Source organism: Schistocerca piceifrons, chromosome 1 (assembly GCF_021461385.2).
Source record: "Schistocerca piceifrons isolate TAMUIC-IGC-003096 chromosome 1, iqSchPice1.1, whole genome shotgun sequence".
Taxonomy (NCBI): domain Eukaryota; kingdom Metazoa; phylum Arthropoda; class Insecta; order Orthoptera; family Acrididae; genus Schistocerca; species Schistocerca piceifrons.
Window position 1 is genome coordinate 1067510052 of NC_060138.1, and position 27531 is coordinate 1067537582.

Genomic DNA, 27531 nt, shown 5'->3' on the forward strand with positions numbered 1-27531 from the left:
GTTACTATTAAATACACATCGGGAATATACTTATGACGACACAGATTCTGATATCTTGAACACCATAGTGAACCTTAATTATTTATGACCTACTGAATATTTTTTGTTTAGTTGACGAAATGGGGCTATGTTTGTCATCGACCAACGTTGTTTAAATAATAACTGGCTGTATTTTTTTACCACTTCAAATAACAATCACGCAAACTTAACTGCATTTGATAATTTTTGTAACTTCGTTTCATGGTTAAACAGTATCTGTGGAACCACCAATTGAATTTGTGTGTGCTTTGACTGATCGAATAAATCATCAGTTATTTGCAATATAAAAGTTTTGGTGATGGCTGCATCAGTTATTCAGGATAATTTAAACTTATTTTACCGTTTTGTCAATATTTATTTTAATGCTTCTTATATTTTCTTAAATTTACATTAAACGCTGACTTGACCAAAGTATAGCAAGGTAAGACCATTTTTGCAACGAGTTTATCTGCTACACATGAAATCAGATATTACGGCTCAACTCTACTACAAATCGATCCAGTTTTCAAAACAGAACCGTGCATCGCACAGTTGTATTTAGTGCTTAATCTAGTCTTACAGACTATTTTAATTAAAAAGCGTAAGTACTGGTACGTCGCAACTTGAATGTACAACTTAAACGTATGGTGTGACAGTATTCAGTGCCACGAATGATCTCGGCAAAGAATAGTTCACAAAGTATAATTTCAGGAGACGGTGCTGAACAATGTGGAAGAAGATCAATCAAAACAAATCCACCAACTTACAAAAGAAATGCACACTTCTCAGACTACAGTTTGGAAACTACTGACGGAGCACCTACTACGCTCCCTATCGTAAACAGCATGCGCAAGCGATGATTTGAACACAGTGCTCAGACATGTCCGTGGATTAACCAGCTTAGTACTTCTGTACTTCATTTGTGTTTTTATTATTCAGGAATGACAGTTATTCCATACGTCATGGTGTTTTGAACTGCCACTGTATTCATGTCTGGTGGACTGAAACATCCACATCTCGAATCCCTAACAACGATTTTCAATCAACGTGCGGGCTGCAATTGCATAAGATCAAATGATCGACTTTATTTGCTTCCACCCCTGTTGAATGGTGTTCATTCGAGATATGCTGCTGCTGTTGTTGGGAATTGTATACCTTTTAGTGCGCAACATGATGTGGCTACAGCACGATGGTGCAGCATGTCACTTAATGTCTTAATGATTTCTTAATGTCTTAATGATATTAATGTCTGTGAACACATGAACTACAGTTATCATGACCTTTCAACTGAAAGGGGGCATCCTGTCCCATGGCCAACGCGACCAGTCTTCAACCTAAGAATTTTGTTCCTAATGGGTTACACGAAGTTGTTGGTCAATGAAGACAGTAGAAAAGGAAGAGAAACTTGTTGGTAGTATCCAGACTACCTGTCTCGTTGTATAACGCAAGAGAGAGCGGCAATGTTTTGGTTGGTTGAATAATTGCCAGCTTGTAATTCTTCAGTTTTGTTTCTAACAGTTACTTTTTAGAAGCGGCTGTTCTTTACACAAAGGAAATGATTTCAGATTCCAAATGAATTTCCTTATTAAAAAAAATATATATTATTCCAGTCACAGAATGTGTATTTTCACTGTACTTCACAATATTTGCTCTCACTCGAGTAATTTCCATACGACTGTGACAAACACAGAATTTACATTTCATGATAATCACAGATATGACCGCTACAAGTATGTACAACGGAAAGCTAGTTTGAATCGAAGCACCAAAATTTATGGCACACAATGACATTAAACTGCTGTTCTTGCTGAATCTATATATTTATATATATCACTGAATTTACGTCCCATGTTGCCCTCTAAACCACTGGACAGATTTCTTGCTATCCTGAAAGAAGAACTATATTGGAAAGGATCATCTACGCCCTGTAGGGGAGATAGTGGAGATGAAAAGGAGGTAAAATAGAAGCATAGTTCAGAAATGTCTGGAGAAATTTTAACGAAATTTTCTGTTATCTGTATGAAAATGCTGTGTGAGTAATATGCCCCTACAGCCTTGGGAACAGTGATCGAGATGGGGTCAACTGCCACGCCATGTAAAAATTTTCGATAACGACCGATATTAGTATCGAAGCTGTAGATTTCGGGGTCGTTGCTGACAGCCCAGATAATCTTTCGACGCAAGTGGGTGTGGAGTGGGGGATGAAGGACAATAACATATTAATAAGTCTCTGTGAGGCCTGAAGCAATTTCTAACAAACAGGACACATGCAGAACTTGCTATATGGAAAAACATTACTGTGTAGGACATACGGAAAAAATTACTTTGTACCCTAGCACCCCTATGGCCGAGGGAGGTTGAAAAGTGGGGGACACAAAAATCGTAACTGAAGAACACCTAAAGTTGTTTCAACTAAACTATTGTTGTTATGACTAACATTTTGTATTGTTTGTATGAAATCAATATGCGCCTAATATGCATCTACCACCGCACAGGGCGTGGCGACGTGTAAAAGTATTCGATATTAGCAGGGAATACAAAGTTCTCAAAGTCGTTGGGTTTATTTTACCACTGATGACATTGTTATTCTCACCGAAAGTGAGTATAACAGTTTCATGAGTGCAGAATGTGGTTTAGGATAAATCAGAAAAGTCGAAAGTAATGAGAAGCAGCAGGTGACCGTGAAGCAGACGAAGTTTAGGAATTCTAGTACTTTAGAAACAAGATAATCCCTGATGGACGAAGCAAGGTGAACATAAGAAGCAAACTAGCATATGCGGAAAAGGGATTCCAGGCCAAAAGAAGATTAGTAGCATGGAACATAGCCCTTAATCTGAATAATAACTTTCTTATATTGAGTTTGGAGCACAGCGTTGTATGGATACGGCTCATAGACGCCAGATAGGGAGCGGGGAGAGGGCTGAGGGGTAGGGGGGAGCTGAGTAAAAGAGAATCGAATTGTTTGAGAGGTGGTGCTGTAGAAGGATATTGAGAATTAAGTGGACTGATAAGATTGGAAATGAGATTGTCCACAGAAATAAGTGGAAAACATTGACAAGAAGCTACGGGATGATAGCACATGTTACAAGGCATCAGGGAATAAGTTCCATGGTTCTAGAGACAGCCGTAAAGGGTAAAAACTGTAGTCAACGACAGAGATTGGAATACATCGAGCAAATAAATATCAACTTTGGGTGCAAGTTGTATCCACAGATGAAGAGGTTAGCACAGGAGAGCAATTTGTGGAGGCCCGCATCAAATATCAACAGATCTCGTTAACACCTGGTTTAGTGTCTACCAAACTTGGCACACGCATAACTTCCTAAGTGACAAAAAAAAAGAAAGAAAAATACTGCGACAGTAAAACACACCTAGTAGTTCTACGGTTCAGCATGAAGGTGAAAACTGGTGACATAACTGTGTAACTTAGGATCATCTGGGACGATTTGAACAAGACTGAGTAGATACATAAATAATTATTTGTAGAAAAATACTATAGGGCTAAGGTATCCCTACTGCATCCTAGAGGTAGATTTGGGATAGGGAATGGATGACATGTAACAGTGTTTAAAGTCGACATGTTAAGGATTGTGAGCGAATGGCAAGAAATGAGATGAAAAAAATGTAGAAACGTGTTTTGTTTATTCCGACACCTAGGAAGTTGAACCATTTTCCACAACCTTTTGCATACTTCTTACCCGGCCAGAGTCACTAATTTCCTCAGAATACTGCAGGATGAAATTCGCAACACATGTAGATGAGATGTGTGCAATATATAAAGTAAAATACATGTGATTAATGCGTAAGCGGGCGAAGCCGCCTGCAAACAAAAAATATTTTTTAATAAAATAAACAAATCGGATGATCATAAACACACTGTAGCAAGCGGAATAATGCCCGAAGGTGGCAAGGCTTAGTGCTGTGCATATTACAATTTGTGTTTCATGCCAATATGACTTTCGTAAAGTTAATATTGCATCCACACTACACCTGGCATTAAAAATTTTTTTCTGGATCAGAATCATCTATGCAGGAAAGGAAATGTAGTTACTAGAGTTTCGGTTCAGATCAAACTTTTTGGAAGTTTTTGTATATACGAAAAATTTGTTTTGTAATCTTAAATACGCTCCCAGTTGTTATCTGGGTCCGTGTTTTGTGGTTCCTATTGAAACTAGCTTGGCTCTGTGACACCCCGCTTGCACTTTTGGTGTGGAAAAGTAAGTAAGTAGAGCGGGGTGGCTCACCTGCGGCGAAGAAGTTGAGCAGGTAGCGCAACGTGGTGCCGTCGTACAGCCAGCAGTTGCCGCTCTGGCCGCACGTCTCGCCCCACACCACGCACGCGTAGTCTGCAACACAGCAACATACCGTATGTAACAATACATCCCACCCAGTCCTGGTTGCAACATAACCCTTTCCGTCTAGTTTTGTGATTTTACTTCTTTCGTCTTTGTTTTTCTCGTCAAGTATTGTTTATTGCCCACTAGGCGCTCACTCCAGTTATCTTGAAATATGTATAAAGAATGAGAGGCAGATGTTAATTCATTTGTCCTGAGAGGTGTGGAGTTCATACGGAACCTCCAGATGTCAGACAGTCAGTTCGATGCGAAACGCTGATTATCGACAGAGTGTCAACCACAACTCCGATATACACTCCTGGAAATGGAAAGAAGAACACAGACACCGGTGTGTCAGACCCACCATACTTGCTCCGGACACTGCGAGAGGGCTGTACAAGCAATGATTACACGCACGGCACAGCGGACACACCAGGAACCGCGATGTTGGCCGTCGAATGGCGCTAGCTGCGCAGCATTTGTGCACCGCTGCCGTCAGTGTCAGCCAGTTAGCCGTGGCATACGGAGCTCCATCGCAGTCTTTAACACTGGTAGCATGCCGCGACAGCGTGGACGTGAACCGTATGTGCAGTTGTCGGACTTTGAGCGAGGGCGTATAGTGGGCATGCGGGAGGCCGGGTGGACGTACCGCCGAATTGCTCAACACGTGGGGCGTGAGGTCTCCACAGTACATCGATGTTGTCGCCAGTGGTCGGCGGAAGGTGCACGTGCCCGTCGACCTGAGACCGGACCGCAGCGACGCACGGATGCACGCCAAGACCGTAGGATCCTACGCAGTGCCGTAGGGGACCGCACCGCCACTTCCCAGCAAATTAGGGACACTGTTGCTCCTGGGGTATCGGCGAGGACCATTCGCAACCGTCTCCATGAAGCTGGGCTACGGTCCCGCACACCGTTAGGCCGTCTTCCGCTCACGCCCCAACATCGTGCAGCCCGCCTCCAGTGGTGTCGCGACAGGCGTGAATGGAGGGACGAATGGAGACGTGTCGTCTTCAGCGATGAGAGTCGCTTCTGCCTTGGTGCCAATGATGGTCGTATGCGTGTTTGGCGCCGTGCAGGTGAGCGCCACAATCAGGACTGCATACGACCGAGGCACACAGGGCCAACACCCGGCATCATGGTGTGGGGAGCGATCTCCTACACTGGCCGTACACCACTGGTGATCGTCGAGGGGACACTGAATAGTGCACGGTACATCCAAACCGTCATCGAACCCATCGTTCTACCATTCCTAGACCGGCAGGGGAACTTGCTGTTCCAACAGGACAATGCACGTCCGCATGTATCCCGTGCCACCCAACGTGCTCTAGAAGGTGTAAGTCAACTACCCTGGCCAGCAAGATCTCCGGATCTGTCCCTCATTGAGCATGTTTGGGACTGGATGAAGCGTCGTCTCACGCGGTCTGCACGTCCAGCACGAACGCTGGTCCAACTGAGGCGCCAGGTGGAAATGGCATGGCAAGCCGTTCCACAGCACTACATCCAGCATCTCTACGATCGTCTCCATGGGAGAATAGCAGCCTGCATTGCTGCGAAAGGTGGATATACACTGTACTAGTGCCGACATTGTGCATGCTCTGTTGCCTGTGTCTATGTGCCTGTGGTTCTGTCAGTGTGATCATGTGATGTATCTGACCCCAGGAATGTGTCAATAAAGTTTCCCCTTCCTGGGACAATGAATTCACGGTGTTCTTATCTCAATTTCCAGGAGTGTAGTTTGTGCTAGATGCTGTCGTCAAGGATAATGTGTGTAAACGGTAAGTAATAAGTAACACCTGGCGTGCAAAGCACAAGAAAAAATGGTCAAGTGTCTGTCGCATAGACTTCCAGTGGGGAAGTCGGCGGACCGTTAGTCTGTCCCAGTTTGAGCCCTGGTCATGTCAGTTTTTGTACTGTAGTAGGTGTGAAACTGTTACATGGGACAACATGTTCTAGACATGTAAAAGGATTGTTCGGAGTTTATAGAAGTGTCCTACTGGTAGTCTGCTTAGCTTCGTTTATTTGAAAATAGCAAACCCATAGAGTACATTTGCAGTTTTACAGAATAAACATAAACGATCGTAACAGAAGAATAAAGAAACAATTGCACAATATTTGCGGAAGTATTAATTGTAATAATAATAATAATAATAATAATAAACCCCTTAGAGGCCCGGGAAAAGAAGAGGCCTCCGGTATGTTCTGCCAGTCGTAAAAGGCGATGAAAAGAACAAACCACTAATAGGGCTAACCCCCCTTTTAGTGTGATTAGTTGGTTCAGGACAGAACTAATGAAGCCTTGGACAAGCGCTGTTACGGTCGGGGACGACACTTGAACCCTATGCCTGTCCACAATGGTAATGGCACTGCTAGCCACACAGAAAGTTATTTAAATCCAAATAGAAGTGTTTTGCAGGATATGCTTCCTGCAACCACTCTAGAAGGAAAACAAAGACAGAGGATCAGATGGTCAGATGAAGTTAACCGACACCTCATGTTCTGTTATTACCAAGCAACAAACCTAGGAACCAACACAACTGGATACAGATCACATGTATACACAACATTTATTACCAGATACCCAGAATTAAAATTTTTAACAGAACAACGACTAGCTGATCAGATCCGTGTAATAATCAAAAATAACAGGACACCCCAGCCAGAATTAGATAACATCAAACAACAAGTACAACAAATACTGGAACAAAATAATGTGCAATCAGAAGAAGAACAAAATACAGTAATGGAATCAAACATCCTAGAGCAAACAAACAAAGAACAACACGCATCAATTAAACAATCAGAGGAAAAAGAAATCTTAAGACAGCCACCAGAACAAGCACAAACAGAACACGAAGTGACACACATGTTAGATATAGAAGAAAAATAACAGCTGACATATATAGAATACAAAGACACAAATACAGACATTAGACCATTCTTGCATATACCCACAAATAACCCACAAGTCGAAACAACAATAACAACTATCAACACAATCATACACAACAAAATAAATGAAAATACAACTATGGAAGAGTTACAACTACTGATTTATATAGGAGCACTCACTATACTAAATATACACACTAGGCAGAGATGAGAAACAACCAACACACAGAAGAAACCTACAAAACTAGCATGGCAACACATGCTACAGATCAGAATAGAAAAACTGAGAAAAGACATCAGACAGCTAACACAATTTTTAGAAATGAAATATCAGACAAAAAAACGAAAAAGGTTAGGTAAAATCTCACAACAAGAAGCGATAGAGCAATTAGATGAAAAGAAGCAGAAATTACAAGCATTGGCCAAACGACTTATAAGATACAAAAAAAGTGAAAATAGAAGGAAACAAATTCAAACATTCAACACAAACCAAGTGAAATTTTATCAGACAATAGATAACACACACATTAAAATATACAATCCACCAAACATAACACTTCTGGAGCAACATATGGTCAAACCTGGTACAACATAACAGACATGCACGGTGGATACAAGCAGAAACAGACACATACAAGATGATACCACAAATGCCTGAATCCATAATTTTGCAACATGAAGTCAGCTGAGCAATTAATTCTACGCACAATTGGAAAGCCCCTGGAAAAGATAAAATAGCAAATTTCTGGCTAAGGAAGTTCACCTCAACACATTCACATCTAACTAAATTATTTAACAGTTACATTGCAGACCCATACACAGTCCCTGGTACACTTACGCAAGGAATAACTGATCTGAAACCTAAAGATCAAGCAGACACAACAAACCCAGCAAAATATCGCCCCATAACATGCCTACCAACAATATACAAAATATTAACTTCAGTCATTACACAGAAATTAATGACACATACAACACAGAACAAAATTATAAATGAAGAACAAAAAGGCTGCTGCAAAGGAGGACGAGGATGTAAAGAGCAACTGATAATAGATGCCAAGGTGACATCTAAAACCAAACAAAGGTCGCTACACTATGCATACATTGATTACCAAAAAGCTTTTGAAAGTGTACCCCACTCATGGTTACTACAGATACTGGAAATATACAAAGTAGATCCTAAATTGATACAGTTCCTAAACATAGTAATGAAAAATTGGAAAACCACACTTAATATCCAAACAAATTCAAATAATATCACATCACAGCCAATACAGATAAAGTGTGGAATATACCAAGGAGACTCATTAAGTCCTTTCTGGTTCTGCCTTGCTCTGAACCCACTACCCAACATGCTAAATAATGCAAATTATGGATACAGTATTACTGGAACATACCAATACAAAACCACACATTTGCTATACATGGATGACCTAAAACTACTGGCAGCAACAAATCAACAACTCAACCAATTACTAAAGATAACAGAAGTATTCAGTAATGATATAAATATGGCTTTTGGAACAGAAAAATGTAAGAAAAATAGCATAGTCAAGGGAAGACACTCTAAACAAGAAGATTACATATTGGATAACCACAGCGACTGCATAGAAGCGATGGAAATAACAGATGCCTATAAATATCTAGAATACAGACAAAACATAGGAATAGATAATACAAATATTAAAGAAGAACTAAAAGAAAAATATGGACAAAGACTAACAAAAACGCTGAAAACAGAATTGACAGCAAGAAACAAGACAAAAGCTATAAATACTTATGGTATACCAATATTGACCTATTCATCTGGAGTAGTGAAATGGAGTAACACAGAACTAGAAGCACTCAATACACTTACACGATCACAATGCCACAAATATAGAATACATCACATACATTCAGCAACAGAAAGATTCACATTAAGTAGAAAGGAAGGAGGAAGGGGATTTATAGACATAAAAAAACCTACATTATGGACACGTAGACAATTTAAGAAAATTCTTTATAGAACGAGCAGAAACTAGCAAAATACACAGAGCAATCACTCATATAAATACATCGGCTACACCATTGCAATTTCATAACCACTTCTACAACCCTTTAGATCACATAACATCAACAGATACAAAGAAAGTAAATTGGAAAAACAAAACACTACATGGCAATCTCCCGTATTATCTACCACAGCCACACATCGATCAAGACGCATCCAACACATGGCTAAGAAAAGGCAATATATACAGTGAGATGGAAGGATTGATGATTGCAATACAGGATCAAACAATAAACACCAAATATTACAGAAAGCATATTATTAAAGATCCCAAACCCACAACAGGTAAATGCAGACTTTGCAAACAACAAATAGAAATAGTAGATCACATCACAAGCAGATGTACAATACTAGCAAATACAGAATACCCCAGAAGACATGACAATGTAGCAAAAATAATACATCAACAACTTGCCATACAACATAAACTAATGAAACAACACGTTCCCACATAAAAGTATGCACCACAAAATGTACTGGAGAATGATGAATACAAATTATACTGGAACAGAGCCATTATAACAGATAAAACAACACCACATAACAAACCTGACATCAGACTCACCAATAAAAAGAAGAAATTAACACAAGTAATCGAAATATCCGTACCTAATACAACAAATATACAGAAGAAAACAGGAGAAAAGTTGAAAAATACATCCAACTGGCTGAGGAAGTCAAGGACTTGTGGCATCAGGATAAAGTTGACATTATACCAATTATACTATCAACTACAGGAGTCATACCACACAATATCCACCAGTACATCAACGCAATACAGCTACATCCAAACGTATATATACAACTACAGGAATCTGTAATTATTGATACATGCTCAATTACCCGAAAGTTCCTAAATGCAATGTAAGATATACTGTACAGTTAAAAGGAAGTCATGCAAGATCAAGGTCCGCGTCACTTCCCATTTTTAACCAGACATAACGTCTGAGAAAGGAAAGAAATAATGATAATAATAATTGACAGCTAGATGGCAGCACCTTCGGATATCAGATACGCGTGTTGTGGCTAGTCTCGTGTTTGTTCACACGGGAGTAAGTTAGTCTGAAACTGCTGTCCAGTCCGCATGCTACTGTTGGCACCGCAGTTGACAATTCTGTTTTGCGGTATGAATTCGTGCAACGTTACTGACATTCTTGTTGCGAAGCGACTGTTGTGTGTACCTACGTCAACGGAAATACCTCAGGATGAGAGAAAATGTGCAGTATTCTTACTGGACGTGGCTGATGAATACGCTACTGGCCATTAAAATTGCTACACCATGAAGGTGACATGCTACAGACGCGAAATATAACCGACAGGAAGAAGATCCTGTGATACGCAAATGAGGAAAGCTTCCAACTGGTTTCTCATACACAAACAGCAGTTGGCCGGCGTTGCCTGGTGAAACGTTGTTGTGATGCCTCGTGTAAGGAGGAGAAATGTGTACCATCACGCTTCTGACTTTGATAAACGTCGGATTGTAGCCTATCGCGATTGCGGTTTATCGTATCGCGACATTGCTGCTCGCTTTGGGTGAGATCCAATGACTGTTAGCAGAATATGGAATCAGTGGGTTCAGGAAAGCACTATGGAACGCCGTGCTGGACTACAACGGCCTCGTATCACTAGCAGTCGAGATTACAGGCATCTTATCCGCATGGCTGTAACGAACCTGGGTGCACGAATGGCAAAACGTCATTCTTTCGGATGAATCCAGGTTCTGTTTACAGCAACATGATGGTCGCATCCGTGTTTGGCGACATCGCGGTGAACGCACATTGGAAGTGTGCGTTCGTCTTCATCATACTGGCGTATCACCAGGCGTGATGGTATGGGGTGCCAATGGTTACACGTCTCGGTCACCTCTTGTTCGCATTGACAGCACTTTGAACAGTGGACGTTACATTTCAGATGAGTTACGACCCGTGTTTCTACCCTTCATTCGATCCCTGCAAAACCCTACATTTCAGCAGGATAATGCAGGACCGCATGTTGCAGGTCCTGTATGGGCCTTTCTGGATACAGACAATGTTCGACTGCTGCACTGGCCAGCACGTTCTCCAGATCTCTCACCAATTGAAACGTCTGGTCAATGGTGGGCGAGAACTGTCTCGTCACAATACGCCAGTCACTACTCTTGATGAACTGTGGTATCGTGTTGAAGCTGCATTGGCAACTGTACCTGTACACGCCATCCAAGCTCTGTTTGACTCAACGCCCAGGCGTATCAAGGACGTTATTACGGCCAGAGGTGGTTGTTCTGGGTACTGATTTCTCAGGATCTATGGACACAAATCGCGTGAAAATGTAATCACATGTCAGTTCTAGTATAATATATTTATCCAATGAATACCCGTTTATCACCTGCATTTCTTCTTGGTGTAGCAATTTTAGTGGCCAGTAGTGTAGAAGGCGTCGAACGTCACCGAAGAAGAAACATTAGATACCGACGAGCGCCCACCAGATGGAACGCAATCGTTCGTTTGTGATCAAATTCATACCCGATAGTCAACGCTTTCGATATCGTCGCCAGAGGAGTCCTCAAGTGATGGAAATGACGAAATACTACCAAAGGAGAAAAGGGAAGTGCTATACTCAAGAAATGGGAAAATCGAAATGCTCAAATATTGGGTTGACATCAAAGAGCAGTAGAAGCCAACTCAAACATTTGTACATCGTACTATGTATGCAATGAACATCCTCCGCGCTGTATCTTGTATCAAGGGAAACGATGGCGGGAAAGCAGAGAATTAATGTCTGTGAAAGAGAAGTACAAACGTGTTACAACGCATGTGATGGAGATCTTCAGAGACGTCAGGAGGATTGATGTGTTCACGATGTAGACATCACATTGTTATTATTAATACTATTAATATTTCCTTACGTGTGATGCAGATGGTTCTTCATTTTTCTGTTCTGATTGTCCATTTTTATTCTGTGAAGCTATAATTGTACTCTAAAGCTTTGGTTCTTTCAAATAAACGACTTACGATATGTATGGTTTATTGTTTGGATTTCTTCTTATTCAGGGCCATTCTTTTGTATTAATTATTTGAAGTCAGGTTATGATTTTTGAGCAGTCAGATTTCTTTGCGCTAGGATATTGAGGGTCAGTGTTGAAATGATAAAATAGCACAGAGAAAGTATAGTCAATTTTACTCAGCAGTATAAGTAAAAAATGTAATTAAGAAGATTCACCAGAATGTGGAAGCGAAGAATAAGTAAAGAGAAAGTAGGCTCAGTACGTTCAGTTTCACTCAGTAGTTTCAGAATTAAATAACGTTGATGTTTCATATTCTCAGTTATTTCAGTTTAAGTAAAAAAAAATATAAAGAAGTTTCAGGGTTATCCCGGCTCGTTCTGTACGATAGTGGAAGCTTTGAAGCTTTGTTTTACACCTTCAGTGCATTATCAGCCACAATATACGCACGTATACTGATAACCAAATGCATTATGACCATTGAGCATGGATTCCAAAATATAGTTCTATGAAACACAACGAACTTTTTATTCTCATGAGGGAACTAATGTTATCGACAGGGGATCTCAGATTGATTTCATATTTCTAGATTTCCAAAAGGCTTTTGACGCCATCCCTCACACGAGACTTCTAATTAAACTGCGTAGCAATTTACTATCGCTTCAGTTATGCGATTGGATCTGTAGACAACAAGAGAATAGGAGAGAGTCGGAAGTTATCTGTGAAGGAGGTTGGACGCTACAGCTGCGTGAAAATACGCACGCAGTCGAGTGGCTATGCCGACGGCGCGGTGGCAATATACGAGGGCAGTTCAATAAGTAATGCAACACATTTTTTTCTGAAACAGGGGTTGTTTTATTCAGCACTGAAATACACCAGGTTATTCCCCAATATTTTAGCTACACAACACTATTTTTCAACGTAATCTCCATTCAATGCTACGGCCTTACGCCACCTTGAAATGAGATCCTGTATGCCTGCACGGTACCATTCCACTGGTCGATGTCGGAGCCAACGTCGTACTGCATCAATAACTTCTTCATCATCCGCGTAGTGCCTCCCACGGATTGCGTCCTTCATTGGGCCAAACATATGGAAATCCGACGGTGCGAGATCGGGGCTGTAGGGTGCATGAGGAAGAACAGTCCACTGAAGTTTTATGAGGTCCTCTCGGGTGCGAAGACTTGTGTGACGTCTTGCGTTGTCATGAAGAAGGAGAAGTTCGTTCAGATTTTTGTGCCTACGAACACGCTGAAGTCGTTTCTTCAATTTCTGAAGAGTAGCACAATACACTTCAGAGTTGATCGTTTGACCATGGGGAAGGACATCGAACAGAATAACCCCTTCAGCGTCCCAGAAGACTGTAACCATGACTTTACCGGCTGAGGGTATGGCTTTAAACTTTTTCTTGGTAGGGGAGTGGGTGTGGCGCCACTCCATTGATTGCCGTTTTGTTTCAGGTTCGAAGTGATGAACCCATGTTTCATCGCCTGTAACAATCTTTGACAAGAAATTGTCACCCTCAGCCACATGACGAGCAAGCAATTCCGCACAGATGGTTCTCCTTTGCTCTTTATGGTGTTCGGTTAGACAACGAGGGACCCAGCGGGAACAAACCTTTGAATATCCCAACTGGTGAACAATTGTGACAGCACTACCAACAGAGATGTCAAGTTGAGCACTGAGTTGTTTGATGGCGATCCGTCGATCATCTCGAACGAGTGTGTTCGCACGCTCCGCCATAGCAGGAGTCACAGTTGTGCACGGCTGGCCCGCACGCGGGAGATCAGACTGTCTTGCTTGACCTTGCGGCGATGATGACACACGCTTTTCCCAACGACTCACCGTGCTTTTGTCCACTGCCAGATCACCGTAGACATTCTGCAAGCGCCTATGAATATCTGAGATGCCCTGGTTTTCTGCCAAAAGAAACTCGATCACTGCCCGTTGTTTGCAACGCACATCCGTTACAGACGCCATTTTAACAGCTCCGTACAGCGCTGCCACCTGTCGGAAGTCAATGAAACTATACGAGACGAAGCGGGAATGTTAGAAAATATTCCACAAGAAATTTCCGGTTTTTTCAACCAAAATTGGCCGAGAAAAAAAATGTGTTGCATTACTTATTGAACTGCCCTCGTATATAGCAGGCTTAGCGGATGCGGATGGGATGTTGTATAATTTTGTGGGAGACAGTATGATGTCAATTAATGAAAAGCATTCAAGAGATTTATGGAAGGACGAGCAATGTGTGACTAAAGCACGTTTAAAAGTTATCCATAACTGGTACATGTGCCTAGGTCAAAGCAACCGTTGCCTTGCCGCCGAACTAAGGCGTCGCGGCAGCAACTTCACCATTTCAGACCATCAGTCTTTCTTGTTGGTTACGTTATACAAAGTTGTTGTACAAATATCGTGCTACAGCAGTATTACTTACCTTTTTATTATTTACCTTTTTGAAAATAAAGTGCGTTGAATGTTGAAATAATGAATCTGGCAAACTATTATTGTTCATATTATTTAATGTTTCATGCGTCGATCTCTTGGTTACCGTATTCTGGCGTCGCCTACATTGCATTCACTTCTACCATTAATACAAACTGATTTTTTTGTGATGAAATTTTACTGGTTGAAAAGGGCGGTTAGTTGCTCAGTGACTGTCAACATTATTGTGAGGTTAATGCTACATAATCATTAACGCATCGCGTGAGACGGTATATCGGCCAGTTTGGATTTTAAATAATTCTAAGGTGTTGACTATGTTGGTTGTTAACCAGTTAGAATTTTGTGATAGCTGGCATATTCATTTGAGCTCCCATGTGAGTAATGAGCATTAACTGAAACGTACGTTCAGTTTCAAGCAGTCAACATGTTACTTCTGTAGATACCACGAAGACGAGATTAGACTAATTCCAGCGTGCGCAGAGACTTTTAAGCAATTACTCGTCCCTGACATCATGCGTGAGTGGAACGGGAAGAAACCCTAATAACTGGTAAAATGGAAAGTACCCTCTGTCACGCCCTTCTCAGTGGCTTTCAGAGTATAGACGTAGATACTGACCGAGCAGGAGACCGTAGATGATGGGCCCCGGAATGAATGCGAGCCCACACATGAGTACTTCAGCGAAGGCGATCGCCAGTGGCTTGTCTGCCTCATCCACGCATCTGAAACAAGAAACGTGCATAGCTAGGATGTAAGATAGCAATGTCCCATAATCATATTTCGTTGGGACGGTCCTAACTTCACTGCATGGTGGAAACCTGAGAACTTTGATGATATGCCAATTTCATGTAAAAAGTGCTCATTTGCCCTTTTACTTCCTACACAGCATATTGTTAGACTTAGATGATCCTCATACTATCGTGTTTTTCTTGCAATTACACTGGGACTGCATTTGTTTTAGTACATTCTTATCAACAGATCAGAGCACATGTTACAGGATAGTTAAGTGTAAGATGTAACCCAAAAGAAACAGGCCGAAGGCTGTAAAATGAAAACCGCTGAAGCCATCGTATTTCCATTGCCTACGGAAGAAAGTTGATCCCTCCGACACAGCGAGCATGTACACGTGTCGACCGTCTAGAAACACAGATGTGTAGGTTTCAAGAGCAGGTCTGTAACCCGTCTCCTGACGATATAAGGGATGCGGGCAACGAAAATTCATCTTGCATGCCCAATGCAAGCGTCAACGTGTGACACAAATGTCGAGAACGGATGTCGTTGGCCAACGACGCACGTTCTGGAAAGCCACACCGCATTAAGGATACCACTGTCCAGCAGGTGGATGCTCTCATCATATAAGACCGGGCAGTTACAGTAGTAGCCACTGCCGCAGACGTCGGGTTGAGGGTTGAAACTGGATCTTGTGCCATTCTTAACGAATTTCCGTTGCCCGCGCTCGTTTCGGTGTCATGAAACGCACTACACCCACTTGCTCTTTCTTTGAAGCCTCCATTTCATTGTTTTCAGCACGATTGAGTGCAGTGGAGGGTCGACGAGTGAGAATGTTCGCTTGTCGTCATGTAGATGTGCACCTTTGTCCCTCTAGCTGCAAGCTTGGAACTTCACCGCTCTCATAGAGACAAAACATTTTTCCACAGGCAACGACATTATGGTCTGTTCAGTGCTTTTCATTTTAGAGTCTCCGGCTGGTCTCTTTTTGATTGTATTTTATATCACCTCATTTGCAGTGCTTATTCTACAAATGAAGAGGACGTGACATGATCTTTGGTGTGACGTCATAAGCGCGTGACTGCGTATGAGATCGCTCTCTAAGTTTTTATATATTTTTAGGTTTCAGATACATATTTTAACGGTTTTTGTGATAATACTTACTATATAAGTGACTTATTAGTGGTTTCTTCAGTCACCTCTGCCTTCCTTGTGTTGTGACCTGGTATTTTTGAGTGTTTCGTATCGAGTAACTTAACCTCTTACCTGTGTTTCCATTCCACGCTGACCAGTTGCAGCTGTAGCGGCGCATCGAAAGCTAAGTACTAATTAATTGTTTGTGTACAGTGGTTTATTTAGGAACTTTAGTAGTTTTCAACCGGTGTTCTTGGTGTTTTCTGGTGAAATAATTTCAGAAGAACTTTTTGGGATCTGTTGTCAGTTTCGTTACAGTGTCATTAGACGTTTCATTTTATTTCTGTGTTAGTCTTTTGTTATATTCTCATTTGTTGTTGGTTAATACTGTTAAGAATAGTAGTTACTTCCCTTGTAGAGTAAGTTTGTGATAATTGTAGTCAGTTTTTTAACATCATCTTATTGTAGTAGCGGAACTGAGATAAAGTAGTTTTCTTGTTTCAATAACTGTAAAATTTTACCATGAGTGAGAAGTGTGGGCTTTGCCGTAGTTTCGTGGGTAGTGGATTGCGGTGTGAGACTTTTTAGACTTGTTCGAAGTATTTTCACTGGGGGGGGGGGGGGGGAAATGCAGTGTCTGGAATTGCAGGTTATGTAGCAAGAGTAAGTTCATAGAGGAGCAGGAGCGTAAGATCTGTGCCCTTCAGGTGCAGTTGAAAAACGCACAGGAAGAGCTAGATAGGATGAGGAGGGAGAAGGGGGTTGGAGAATGGGAGCTGGCTGTTGGCAAGAGATCTGCTAGGAGAAGGAGATTTTCAGATAGTTTTACTATTGGTGTTTGCAATAGATATGACCAACTGTCAGAGTCTAGTGGAGAGGAATCTCTAGTAGCTGTAGATGTAGGAAGTATGCAGCAGACCTCAGCAGTTATGGTGGCTAGGACAGTTGTAAAGTCGAAGAGAAAGAAGAAGGTTCTGCTGTTAGGTAGATCTCATGGCAGAGGTGTAGGCCAGCAGTTGCAGGAAATGTTGGGGAGTGAGTGCCAGGTCACCAGCATTGTGAAGCCTAATGCAGGATTGGCTCAGGTGACTGATAACATAGGGGGGTTATGTAGAGATTTTACTAAACAGGATGAGGTTGTGATTGTGGGTGGGGCTGGTAATAGTATTGATAGGGATGGGGAGTATAACATACACTCCTGGAAATGGAAAAAAGAACACATTGACACCGGTGTGTCAGACCCACCATACTTGCTCCGGACACTGCGAGAGGGCTGTAGAAGCAATGATCACACGCACGGCACAGCGGACACACCAGGAACCGCGGTGTTGGCCGTCGAATGGCGCTAGCTGCGCAACATTTGTGCACCGCCGCCGTCAGTGTCAGCCAGTTTGCCGTGGCATACGGAGCTCCATCGCAGTCTTTAACACTGGTAGCATGCCGCGACAGCGTGGACGTGAACCGTATGTGCAGATGACGGACTTTGAGCGAGGGCGTATAGTGGGCATGCGGGAGGCCGGGTGGACGTACCGCCGCATTGCTCAACACGTGGGGCGTGAGGTCTCCACAGTACATCGATGTTGTCGCCAGTGGTCGGCGGAAGGTGCACGTGCCCGTCGACCTGGGACCGGACCGCAGCGACGCACGGATGCATGCCAAGACCGTAGGATCCTACGCAGTGCCGTAGGGGACCGCACCGCCACTTCCCAGCAAATTAGGGACACTGTTGCTCCTGGGGTATCGGCGAGGACCATTCGCAACCGTCTCCATGAAGCTGGGCTGCGGTCCCGCACACCGTTATGCCGTCTTCCGCTCACGCCCCAACATCGTGCAGCCCGCCTCCAGTGGTGTCGCGACAGGCGTGAATGGAGGGACGAATGGAGACGTGTCGTCTTCAGCGATGAGAGTCGCTTCTGCCTTGGTGCCAATGATGGTCGTATGCGTGTTTGGCGCCGTGCAGGTGAGCGCCACAATCAGGACTGCATACGACCGAGGCACACAGTGCCAACACCCGGCATCATGGTGTGGGGAGCGATCTCCTACACTGGCCGTACACCACTGGTGATCGTCGAGGGGACACTGAATAGTGCACGGTACATCCAAACCGTCATCGAACCCATCGTTCTACCATTCCTAGACCGGCAAGGGAAGTTGCTGTTCCAACAGGACAATGCACGTCCGCATGTATCCAGTGCCACCCAACGTGCTCTAGAAGGTGTAAGTCAACTACCCTGGCCAGCAAGATCTCCGGATCTGTCCCCCATTGAGCATGTTTGGGACTGGATGAAGCGGCGTCTCACGCGGTCTGCACGTCCAGCACGAACGCTGGTCCAACTGAGGCGCCAGGTGGAAATGGCATGGCAAGCCGTTCCACAGGACTACATCCAGCATCTCTACGATCGTCTCCATGGGAGAATAGCAGCCTGCATTGCTGCGAAAGGTGGATATACACTGTACTAGTGCCGACATTGTGCATGCTCTGTTGCCTGTGTCTATGTGCCTGTGGTTCTGTCAGTGTGATCATGTGATGTATCTGACCCCAGGAATGTGTCAATAAAGTTTCCCCTTCCTGGGACAATGAATTCACGGTGTTCTTATTTCAATTTCCAGGAGTGTAGATGGTGACCCGGAAAAGATATCCACAGACTGGCAACATGAATTTGTATTTCGTGGAACTGTTTCAGCGTCACGATCGGCCTCATCTTAATACAGCCGTCAGGCGTAATAACATGAGACTTGGGGGTGCGCTGATGACAGAAGGCAAGGGTCACATTTCAGTGGTGTCGATGGAGTCTATCACCAGAACGGGTTTCACTAGATATGGCCTGTACCTCAACAGGTATGGGAAGGGGAGGTTGGCAAAGCTTATAGGTGACAGCATAGGTGGGGGTGGTGGGATCACTCATGGGAAAATTCCTGTAGTAGTGGGTGTTAGAGGAGCTCCTTTTTTTAGATTGAAGTCAGCTGATAGGTATTCCTGCTTAAGGGAAGTCTCTCTAACAAAGGAACCACTTTCGACAAAGTGTAGGTATCTGAGTAATGAGGGAATTAGTATATTTCATCAAAATATACAAGGTATTAGAGATAAAGTTAGTGAACTGCTTATAGATGTTGACTCTGAAATTATTGTTATATCTGAACACTTCTTAAATAAGGAGAAAATGCAGAGGGTTCCTTTGCCAGGATACAGGTTGGCTGGCAGCTTTTCTAGGAGCTCTTTTTGGTGTGTGGGAGTAGCCATGTATGTGAAAAACAGCATCCCATTTGAGTCAATTGATGTTTCAAAGTACTGCACTGAAAATATGTTTGAATGTTGTGCAGGTGTGGTTAAATTTAGTGGAGCTAAACTTCTAACTGTTGTTATTTATAGATTCCCAGACTCCAATTTCACAACATTTTTGCTAAAGCTAGAGGAACTTCTTGGTTCAGTTTATTGGAAATACAATTAGTTAGTTACATGTGGTGACTTCAATATTAATTGTATAAGTGACTGTGCAAGGAAAAGGATGCTGGTAGACCTCCTTAATTCATATAATCTTATGAAAACCGTATTCTTTCCAACGAGTGTGCAATGGAACAGTAGAAAAACCATAGACAAAATTTTTGTTCATTCCTCATTACTAGAAGGGCATTCCGTCAGCAAAAAGGGGTGGTGTGTACATAGTTCCGCGTAGTCAGCGCGTACACAACTTTCCCACTAGAGCGCGCCCCGCTAAGCACAACAGCGCAGGCACAGCGCTTGTCTGTCTCCGCACTACGAGATGGCGCTGCCTGAGAGACGGACCAAATTCTGCTTCCGCCGATCTGCGTATTAATATGTAATGCAACCAATGAGATTGCTGCTAACGTAAAACCTTTTCTCCTCGTGGATCATACGTGCGCAGTGATACCTGAAGGCGCGAGGTATTATAATGAGTGTACAGACCTCTGATTAGTCAGTCTGCATTAGTCTGCATTTGTCTGCACCAGTCTGTACCAGTCTGCATTAGTCTGTACCAGTAAATAGTCAAGTTTCAGTCTGCACCTAAGAAGATTATCATATTCCTGTACATAACCATGAAGATAAATGTATAAACACTTTGTCAAGTATGAGAGATATGTGAGAATAAGATTAACGTACCAAGACCAAAGGAACTTCAGATTGTCAATTGTAAACAGCATCCAGAATCAAGTTACGTAATGTCTATGCTTTTTATTATTTTAATAAATGTGTGTGAAAATTAATCAAGTTCTGTTTAAAGCTGGTCACCGTCAATCTGCTACTCTAAGTGTGCAAGTGGCATTTCTATCGTCTGACCTAATGGCAGAAGGTAAACACGCCACGATAAGACCACGAGACATATTGCTGACACTTGCCTACTTCGTTAGAGCGACAAGTCAAATAATCTGATGGTGTGTGTACCGAAGGTCTTACAGTACGCACACCACAAGTTGAATGGCGTTTCAGATCATGATGCACGAATTTTAACTCTAAAAGATTTTTGTGCTGCAACACATGTTAAATATCGTTATCAACTTTTTAGGAAAGCTGATCCAGTTGCTGTAGATACCTTTGTAAACCTTATCAAGGAACAAGACTGGCAGGATGTTTATAGTGCTGATACAGTTGACGATAAATATAATGCTTTCCTCAAGACTTTTCTCGTGCTCTTTGAAAGTTGCTTTCCGTTAGTACATTCAAAACAAACAGGGTACTAGCACGAACAGGCAGCCTGGGTGGCTGACTATAGGGATAAGAATATCTTGTAGAACAAAGAGGCAATTGTATCAAAACGTTAGAAACAGTCAAAATCTAAATGCAGCAGCCCATTACAAACAGTACTGTAAGGTGCTTAAAAATGTTATTAGGAAGGCAAAAAGTATGTGGTATGCAGATAGAATAGCTAAGTCTCAGGATAAAATTAAAACCATACGGTCAGTCGTAAAGGAAGTGGCTGGTCTGCAGAGACTAGAATCAGTGCGTAGTGGAAATGTCAGTGTTACTGATAAGGTGCATATATGTACAATATTTAATAATCACTTTCTGAATATAGCAGGTGAACTAAATAGAAACCTAGTCCCAACAGGGAATCATATAGCGCTCTTAGAAAAAAGTGTCCAAGACTGTTACCTGAAATGCCCTCCATGATACTGACAAGAGGGAGATTGAGTTAATAATCAAATCACTGAAGACCAAGAACTCTCATGGATATGACAGGGTATCTAGCAGAATACTGAAGTATTGTTCCATGTATGTTAGCCCAGTACTTAGCCATATCTGTAACTTTTCCTTTAGGAGTGGTCGGTTTCCTGACCCATTAAAGTACTCGGTAGTGAAGCCACTTTATAAAAAGGGAGACAGGGATAATGTTGACAATTTTAGACCTATTTCTATGCCATCACATAATTTGCTGTCAAATGTACAGTTTGGTTTTAGAAATGGTTTAACAACTGAAAATGCTATATTCTCTTTTCTCGGTGGGGTTTTGGACAGATTAAATAAAAGGTTGCGAACGCTAGCTGTTTTCTTTGATTTAACGAAGGCTTTTGACTGTGTTGACCACAAAATATTACTGCAGAAGTTGGACCATTATGGAGTTAGGGGAGTAGCTTACAATAGGTTCGCCTCTTACTTTAAGAACAGAAAGCAGAAGGTAATTCTCCGCATTATTGAGAGTGGTAGTGATGTTCAGTCCCAGTGGGGCACTGTTAATTGGGGCGTTCCCCAAGGGTCAGTGCTGGGGCACTGCTCTTTCTTATTTATATAAATGATATGCCTTCTAGCATTACAGGTGATTCAAAAATATTTCTGTTTGCTGATGATACCAGCTTGATAGTGAAGGATCTTGAGTGTAATATTGAAACAGTATCAAATAATGTAGTTCATGAAATAAGTTAGTGGCTTGTGGAAAATAATTTGATGCTAAACCACAGTAAGACTCTGTTTTTACAGTTTCTGACTCACAATTCAACAAGAACCGATATTTTGATTTGACAGAATGGGCATATTATAAGCGAGACGGAACAGTTCAAGTTCCTAGACGTTCGGATAGATATTAAGCTGTTGTGGAGAGCCCATGTTCAGGATCTTGTTCAGAAACTAAATGCTGCTTTATTTACCATTAGAAAATTATCTGAAATAAGTGACAGTTCAACATGAAAAGCAGTCTACTTAGCATATTTTCATACGCTTATGTCGTATGGTATTATTTTTTGGGGTAATTCTTCTGATTCAAAAAGGGTATTTTTGGCTCAAAAACGGGCTGTTCGAGCTATATGTGGTGTAAGTTCGAGGACCTATTGTCGACCTTTATTCAGTAGTATGGGAATTCTGACACTGCCCTCACAGTATATATTTTCTTTAATTTAGTTTGTTGTTAGCAATATTAGCCTATTCCCAAGAGTTAGCAGCTTTCACTCAGTTAATACTAGGCAGAAATCAAATCTGCATGTGGAATGCACTTCCTTGACTCTTGTGCAGAAAGGAGTGCAGTATTCTGCTGCATCCATTTTCGATAAGCTACCACAAGAACTAAAAAATCTTAGAAGTAGCCCAAACACTTTTAAGTCTAAACTGAGAGTTTCCTCATGGCTCTTTCCTTCTATTCTGTCGAGGAGCTCCTGGAAGAGCTGAAAAATTAAGCAAATTCCAGTGTTACATTGTTGATTTTCTTTATTTAAACTTACAACTTGTCGCCTGAATATGTTTGTTATATTTCATTTTATCTGTTTCTACTATCGTGTTATAATTTCATGTACTGACATGTTCCATGACCATGGAGACTTCTCCTTCATTTGGTCCCATGGAACAATAAACAAATAAATAAACAATATGGAGAAAATCCTTGCATTAACGCGAAAGATATAAAACGCAGAATGATACTCGTAGAATTTGATATTAATATTTTGCGTGGTTTATTCTGAATATATATTATTTCTTCTCTGATGTCCCTCTCATACTGTTGTCGGTTGCCTCATAGTAAGAAAGGGTCAACACGACACATAGGAAATTAGTCCAAAGATGTTCCGTGCAACATCACCAAACACATTGAAGAAATAGCTAAAATCAAAAAGGACATTCGTCTTAAAATATAACATATATCATTAATACAAAGTAAATATGGTCTAGGATATTAGACCGAATGATTTTTTTTAAGAGTGAGCACTAATGGTGTGACTGTACTACTACATATGTTACTAATCAGTGTTGTGTTACTACCCTGTTTTGTGATGTAAATTACAGTTACCCAGGGGGACAGTACGCAAGTAAACAAACTTTTAAAATTTGGCATTTATAGTCCACAACTATGGGGGAAAGATCATACGCTAAAATTCCCGTTTAGCAGTTCAACCATAACAATAACTGCAAACACCCTATGATTCTGTCCGTTCTACCTGATAAATCAGAAAACATCAGTGTTCTGCTCTGAAGGACCAATCGGGCTCGACCGTCCTTCGTGTCATCCTTTGCCGGTGGAGTCATGTAGATGCAGTATGGACGGGTGTGCTGTCACCACATCGTCTCCTGGCCATTGTTGGTTCACTAGTCCTTGGAGCAGCTGCTCCTTCATTGGCATCACGAGGCTGATGAGACTCAGTTCCCATTCTCCCACTGAGGAAATAATCTTGGCAACGCCAGGAATCGAACATACACGATGGTCACTAAACAAAGGAAGCGAGCTTCCTTTTCAGTGTTCCTTTCTAAGCTGTCTCTGCAGATAAACTTCTCATTGCTTATCTTATCTGTCCACCTAATTTTCAACATTCTTCTGTATCACCACATCCCAAACGTTTCTATGCTCTTCTTTCCCTGATTCCCCAAAGTCCGTTTTTCACTTTCATATAATGCTGTGCTTCAAACTTACAGTCTTATAAATTACTCGAACATCTACGACTGAATCAAAATCGTATTAAAATACAGAGATCTATCTATTTTACATTAGGTTAACGAATCTAAAAGGTTTCAGAAGCATAGATTGCTGAAGAAAAAATAGACTGAACAGAAAATTGAGGCGATTAAAAGCAAAGGGGGGAAAAAGTGACAAAATCAAGCTCTGAGAAAATGAGCTTCAAAGTTTGTAACAGATTTAAAATTCTATGTTCATTTGTTATGTTGCCTAATAACCCTCACTTGCAGTGATTATTAAAACAATATCAGTGAACTAAATTCAGAATGTTGTGCTCAGTAATGTTTTTACCAACTATCTAGTTAGCACTAATGGGGCCCTCTGTCTCTAAGAACGTCACTTACATCCGTTTTTCTTCTTTAATATCTCGTTGGAATGACGCACTACAATATAATTCAATAGTCTGTCCCATTTTTACGCATTGCATTAACCCATACAAATAAATTATTGATTATACATATAATACAGCGCACAAGGCTAATGAACAATCCGTGTTAAAAAAAAAAAAAAAAAAAAAAAAAAAAAAAAACACAAGTTTTGAAACAAGTTCTTGGAACAACACACATACAAAAGATTCTATATGTTTGTGTAACGGAAAATACCTATTTCGAAACTCACAAAGCATCATCAGAAGGCACCACATCAACAGCAGATGGTGTGCTAGGCCCTCCACTTGCTGTGATCTGCTATATGGTTTGGAAAGAGATATTTTTGATATGCGCTTAAGATATGTATAGAATGGATGGTAAATTGGAAGCACAAATGGAAATAACTGCTGATATTATCTCTGTTATGGCATTGGTGACAGTATATTCAGTAATATCATCTTTGAACTTTGACGTCCTAGGTTTTTTCGTGTAATGTGACAATGTACTATCTAGTGAATGCCAGGCATAGCCAAGGCGCAACGGTATAGAAAGTGGATGCTTATGCCCTCTGTGGGGCAGAATCGAAGACAAAGCGGAAGTGTTTCCACCTGGTGGCAGCTAAATTAAACAACGCTATGCGGGAGACAGTGTCTGGCTTGTGGTACTCTCCGACAGCGAAATAATAAATGAATTAAACTAAGTAGTATTGTTACGTGTAGTAAAAATATAAATGTAATATTACTTTAATATATGAAAATGACTGTAACTGAATATTGTAATGCTATGGTATGTTTAATTGTAAGTAGAGAACTTGACATAATGTAAAATAATGTTTAGGTGTGGGGGGAATCCCCGAGAATGAGCACAGTGTACAGCATGGCGCATAATATTGGCGGTAGAAGTAGGTGGGCGTAGCTCTGAGGGCAGAACAAGTGTTAAGTGGCGTCAAAGTGACTGCCTGTGTATGATAGAAACGTTGCTAACAGTCCATTTAGAAGTGAGCTGAAAACAGATATGGACTTCGTTTATCGTATGGGTACAAGCTAAATGGACACTAAGGCTTGTAAGACGCGGTATTTCGACGGAGATGGGCTGTGAGCGGAAAAATAGTACGGCTTCCCGCTCTGAGGTACATGGCACTGCATGGTGCGATGCTATATTAATGACGACAAGTTGCTTGTGCCAACGGCGAGGTGTGAAGGGACCAGTAGCCTCATCCAACGGCGTATGGTGATCTCAGTAACTGATGAGGTCCATTGGTGAGCTCACTTGGTAGCAACGAACTAGAAGTTACCATACAAGAATATTATTATGAACAGTGGTTGTTATACCGACACCATTACCAGTACATTTATATTTTGTGAATCAGTTTGTGTAATAGTCAAACCAAGTTCTCTACAGTGTGTAAAGTTTGGAGGCAATAATAATTTTGTGGTTTAAATTGCATTCCCCGAGTGCAATCAATTATTTAAAGGAAATAGCTAATTATTACCCCATATCCAGTGATTTCTATGTGTTGCAACATCAGTGAAAAGTTATGGTGCGTGAATATCGGCGTAGTTATATTACAAGAGAAAATAGTCGAAATTAACACCGAAATTGCCAGCAGACGCCGCTTCATGCAACGGATGGAAGATACCAGGTACTGTGCCACCTTAATTACTATCCAGTTCGATGTGGTGGCTTTTCAGTACATTGCCGTAGTCAAAAATTACTCGGTTCCGTCCGAGCAACGTGATTCTCAGTTAGTGTTTTCAGTAACTATATTGACAAGCAGATCTATGTAGTTCTTTAATTAAGCGTTCAAGGAAATTGCTGCCACCACAATACACATTATGCCTTCAGCACAATGCAAGGTCAATAACATTAAATTCAGTAATTATAATTTGTGTAGTTTACATTAACCTAAAACAAGTTCAAGTGTTTATCGTGTTTGTTTATGTATTGTGAAACGATTTCAGTCTGTGGTATTGTTTTAAATGAATATGTCTTCCTGCTAGGCAATATCCAAAATACAGAATTAAGTGCTCCCTGTTCGGTCGCTTCAAAGAGATTATCAGTGCTACTAATAATCAAATATAGACGTAAAAATAAGTTTGTTAGGCGCCACTATCATTATTTATTCCAAAAATGCCGTGTAGTAGTTGGATCACCATATGATGTCTATTCAAACCTATTACACGCGAGAGCCGCTTTCTGGAAGTCCGATGCTACACGGTCTAATAATAACACAGTAAATTCGGGTTGTGGCATCGCAATCGTCTTAGGTCAACGGAATCAAAATTTATGTCGAGTAAAACGTTCTCGGGTTTCCAGCCGCGTGAAGTGATTAAAATTACACGAGCTTTCACCAAGCATTCCTTCTTTCTTGTCACGTGGTATGCCTGCTAATAGGCTGCTGGTACGCCTCTGATATACACTAGCTACCGGTTGTGACGTCACTGATGCCCACGGCATCGCCATATACGGACGTATGTTGACTCGGCTTTCGACGTGCCTAATTCAACCGCGCAATCGCTGGATGCCACGCCGTGCTAAGTTATAGGGCACCGTATCTGTTTAGAGTTTTATTGGTGATTTTTATTTCGATGGCTTCTTTACTTACACTATTCCATAAGCTGTTTCCGCGAGCCACAACGATGTTTCGGAAAATTTCATCCAGTGTCTGTTTTATGAAGCATATTCAGCTAAAGC

At 41.6% G+C, this 27531-nt stretch overlaps 1 protein-coding gene across 1 annotated transcript in view; it reads right to left on the reverse strand.

Moving 5' to 3' along the window:
- Positions 1 to 27531, reverse strand: part of LOC124777677 (solute carrier organic anion transporter family member 74D-like) — a 218328-nt gene that overhangs the window by 11584 nt on the left and 179213 nt on the right. The window contains exons 13-14 of the mRNA XM_047253157.1: positions 15339 to 15442; positions 4263 to 4364 (exon numbers count right to left, since the gene is read on the reverse strand). Of these exons, the coding sequence (XP_047109113.1) occupies positions 4263 to 4364; positions 15339 to 15442 (206 nt within the window). The remainder of the gene's footprint in view (positions 1 to 4262; positions 4365 to 15338; positions 15443 to 27531) is intronic.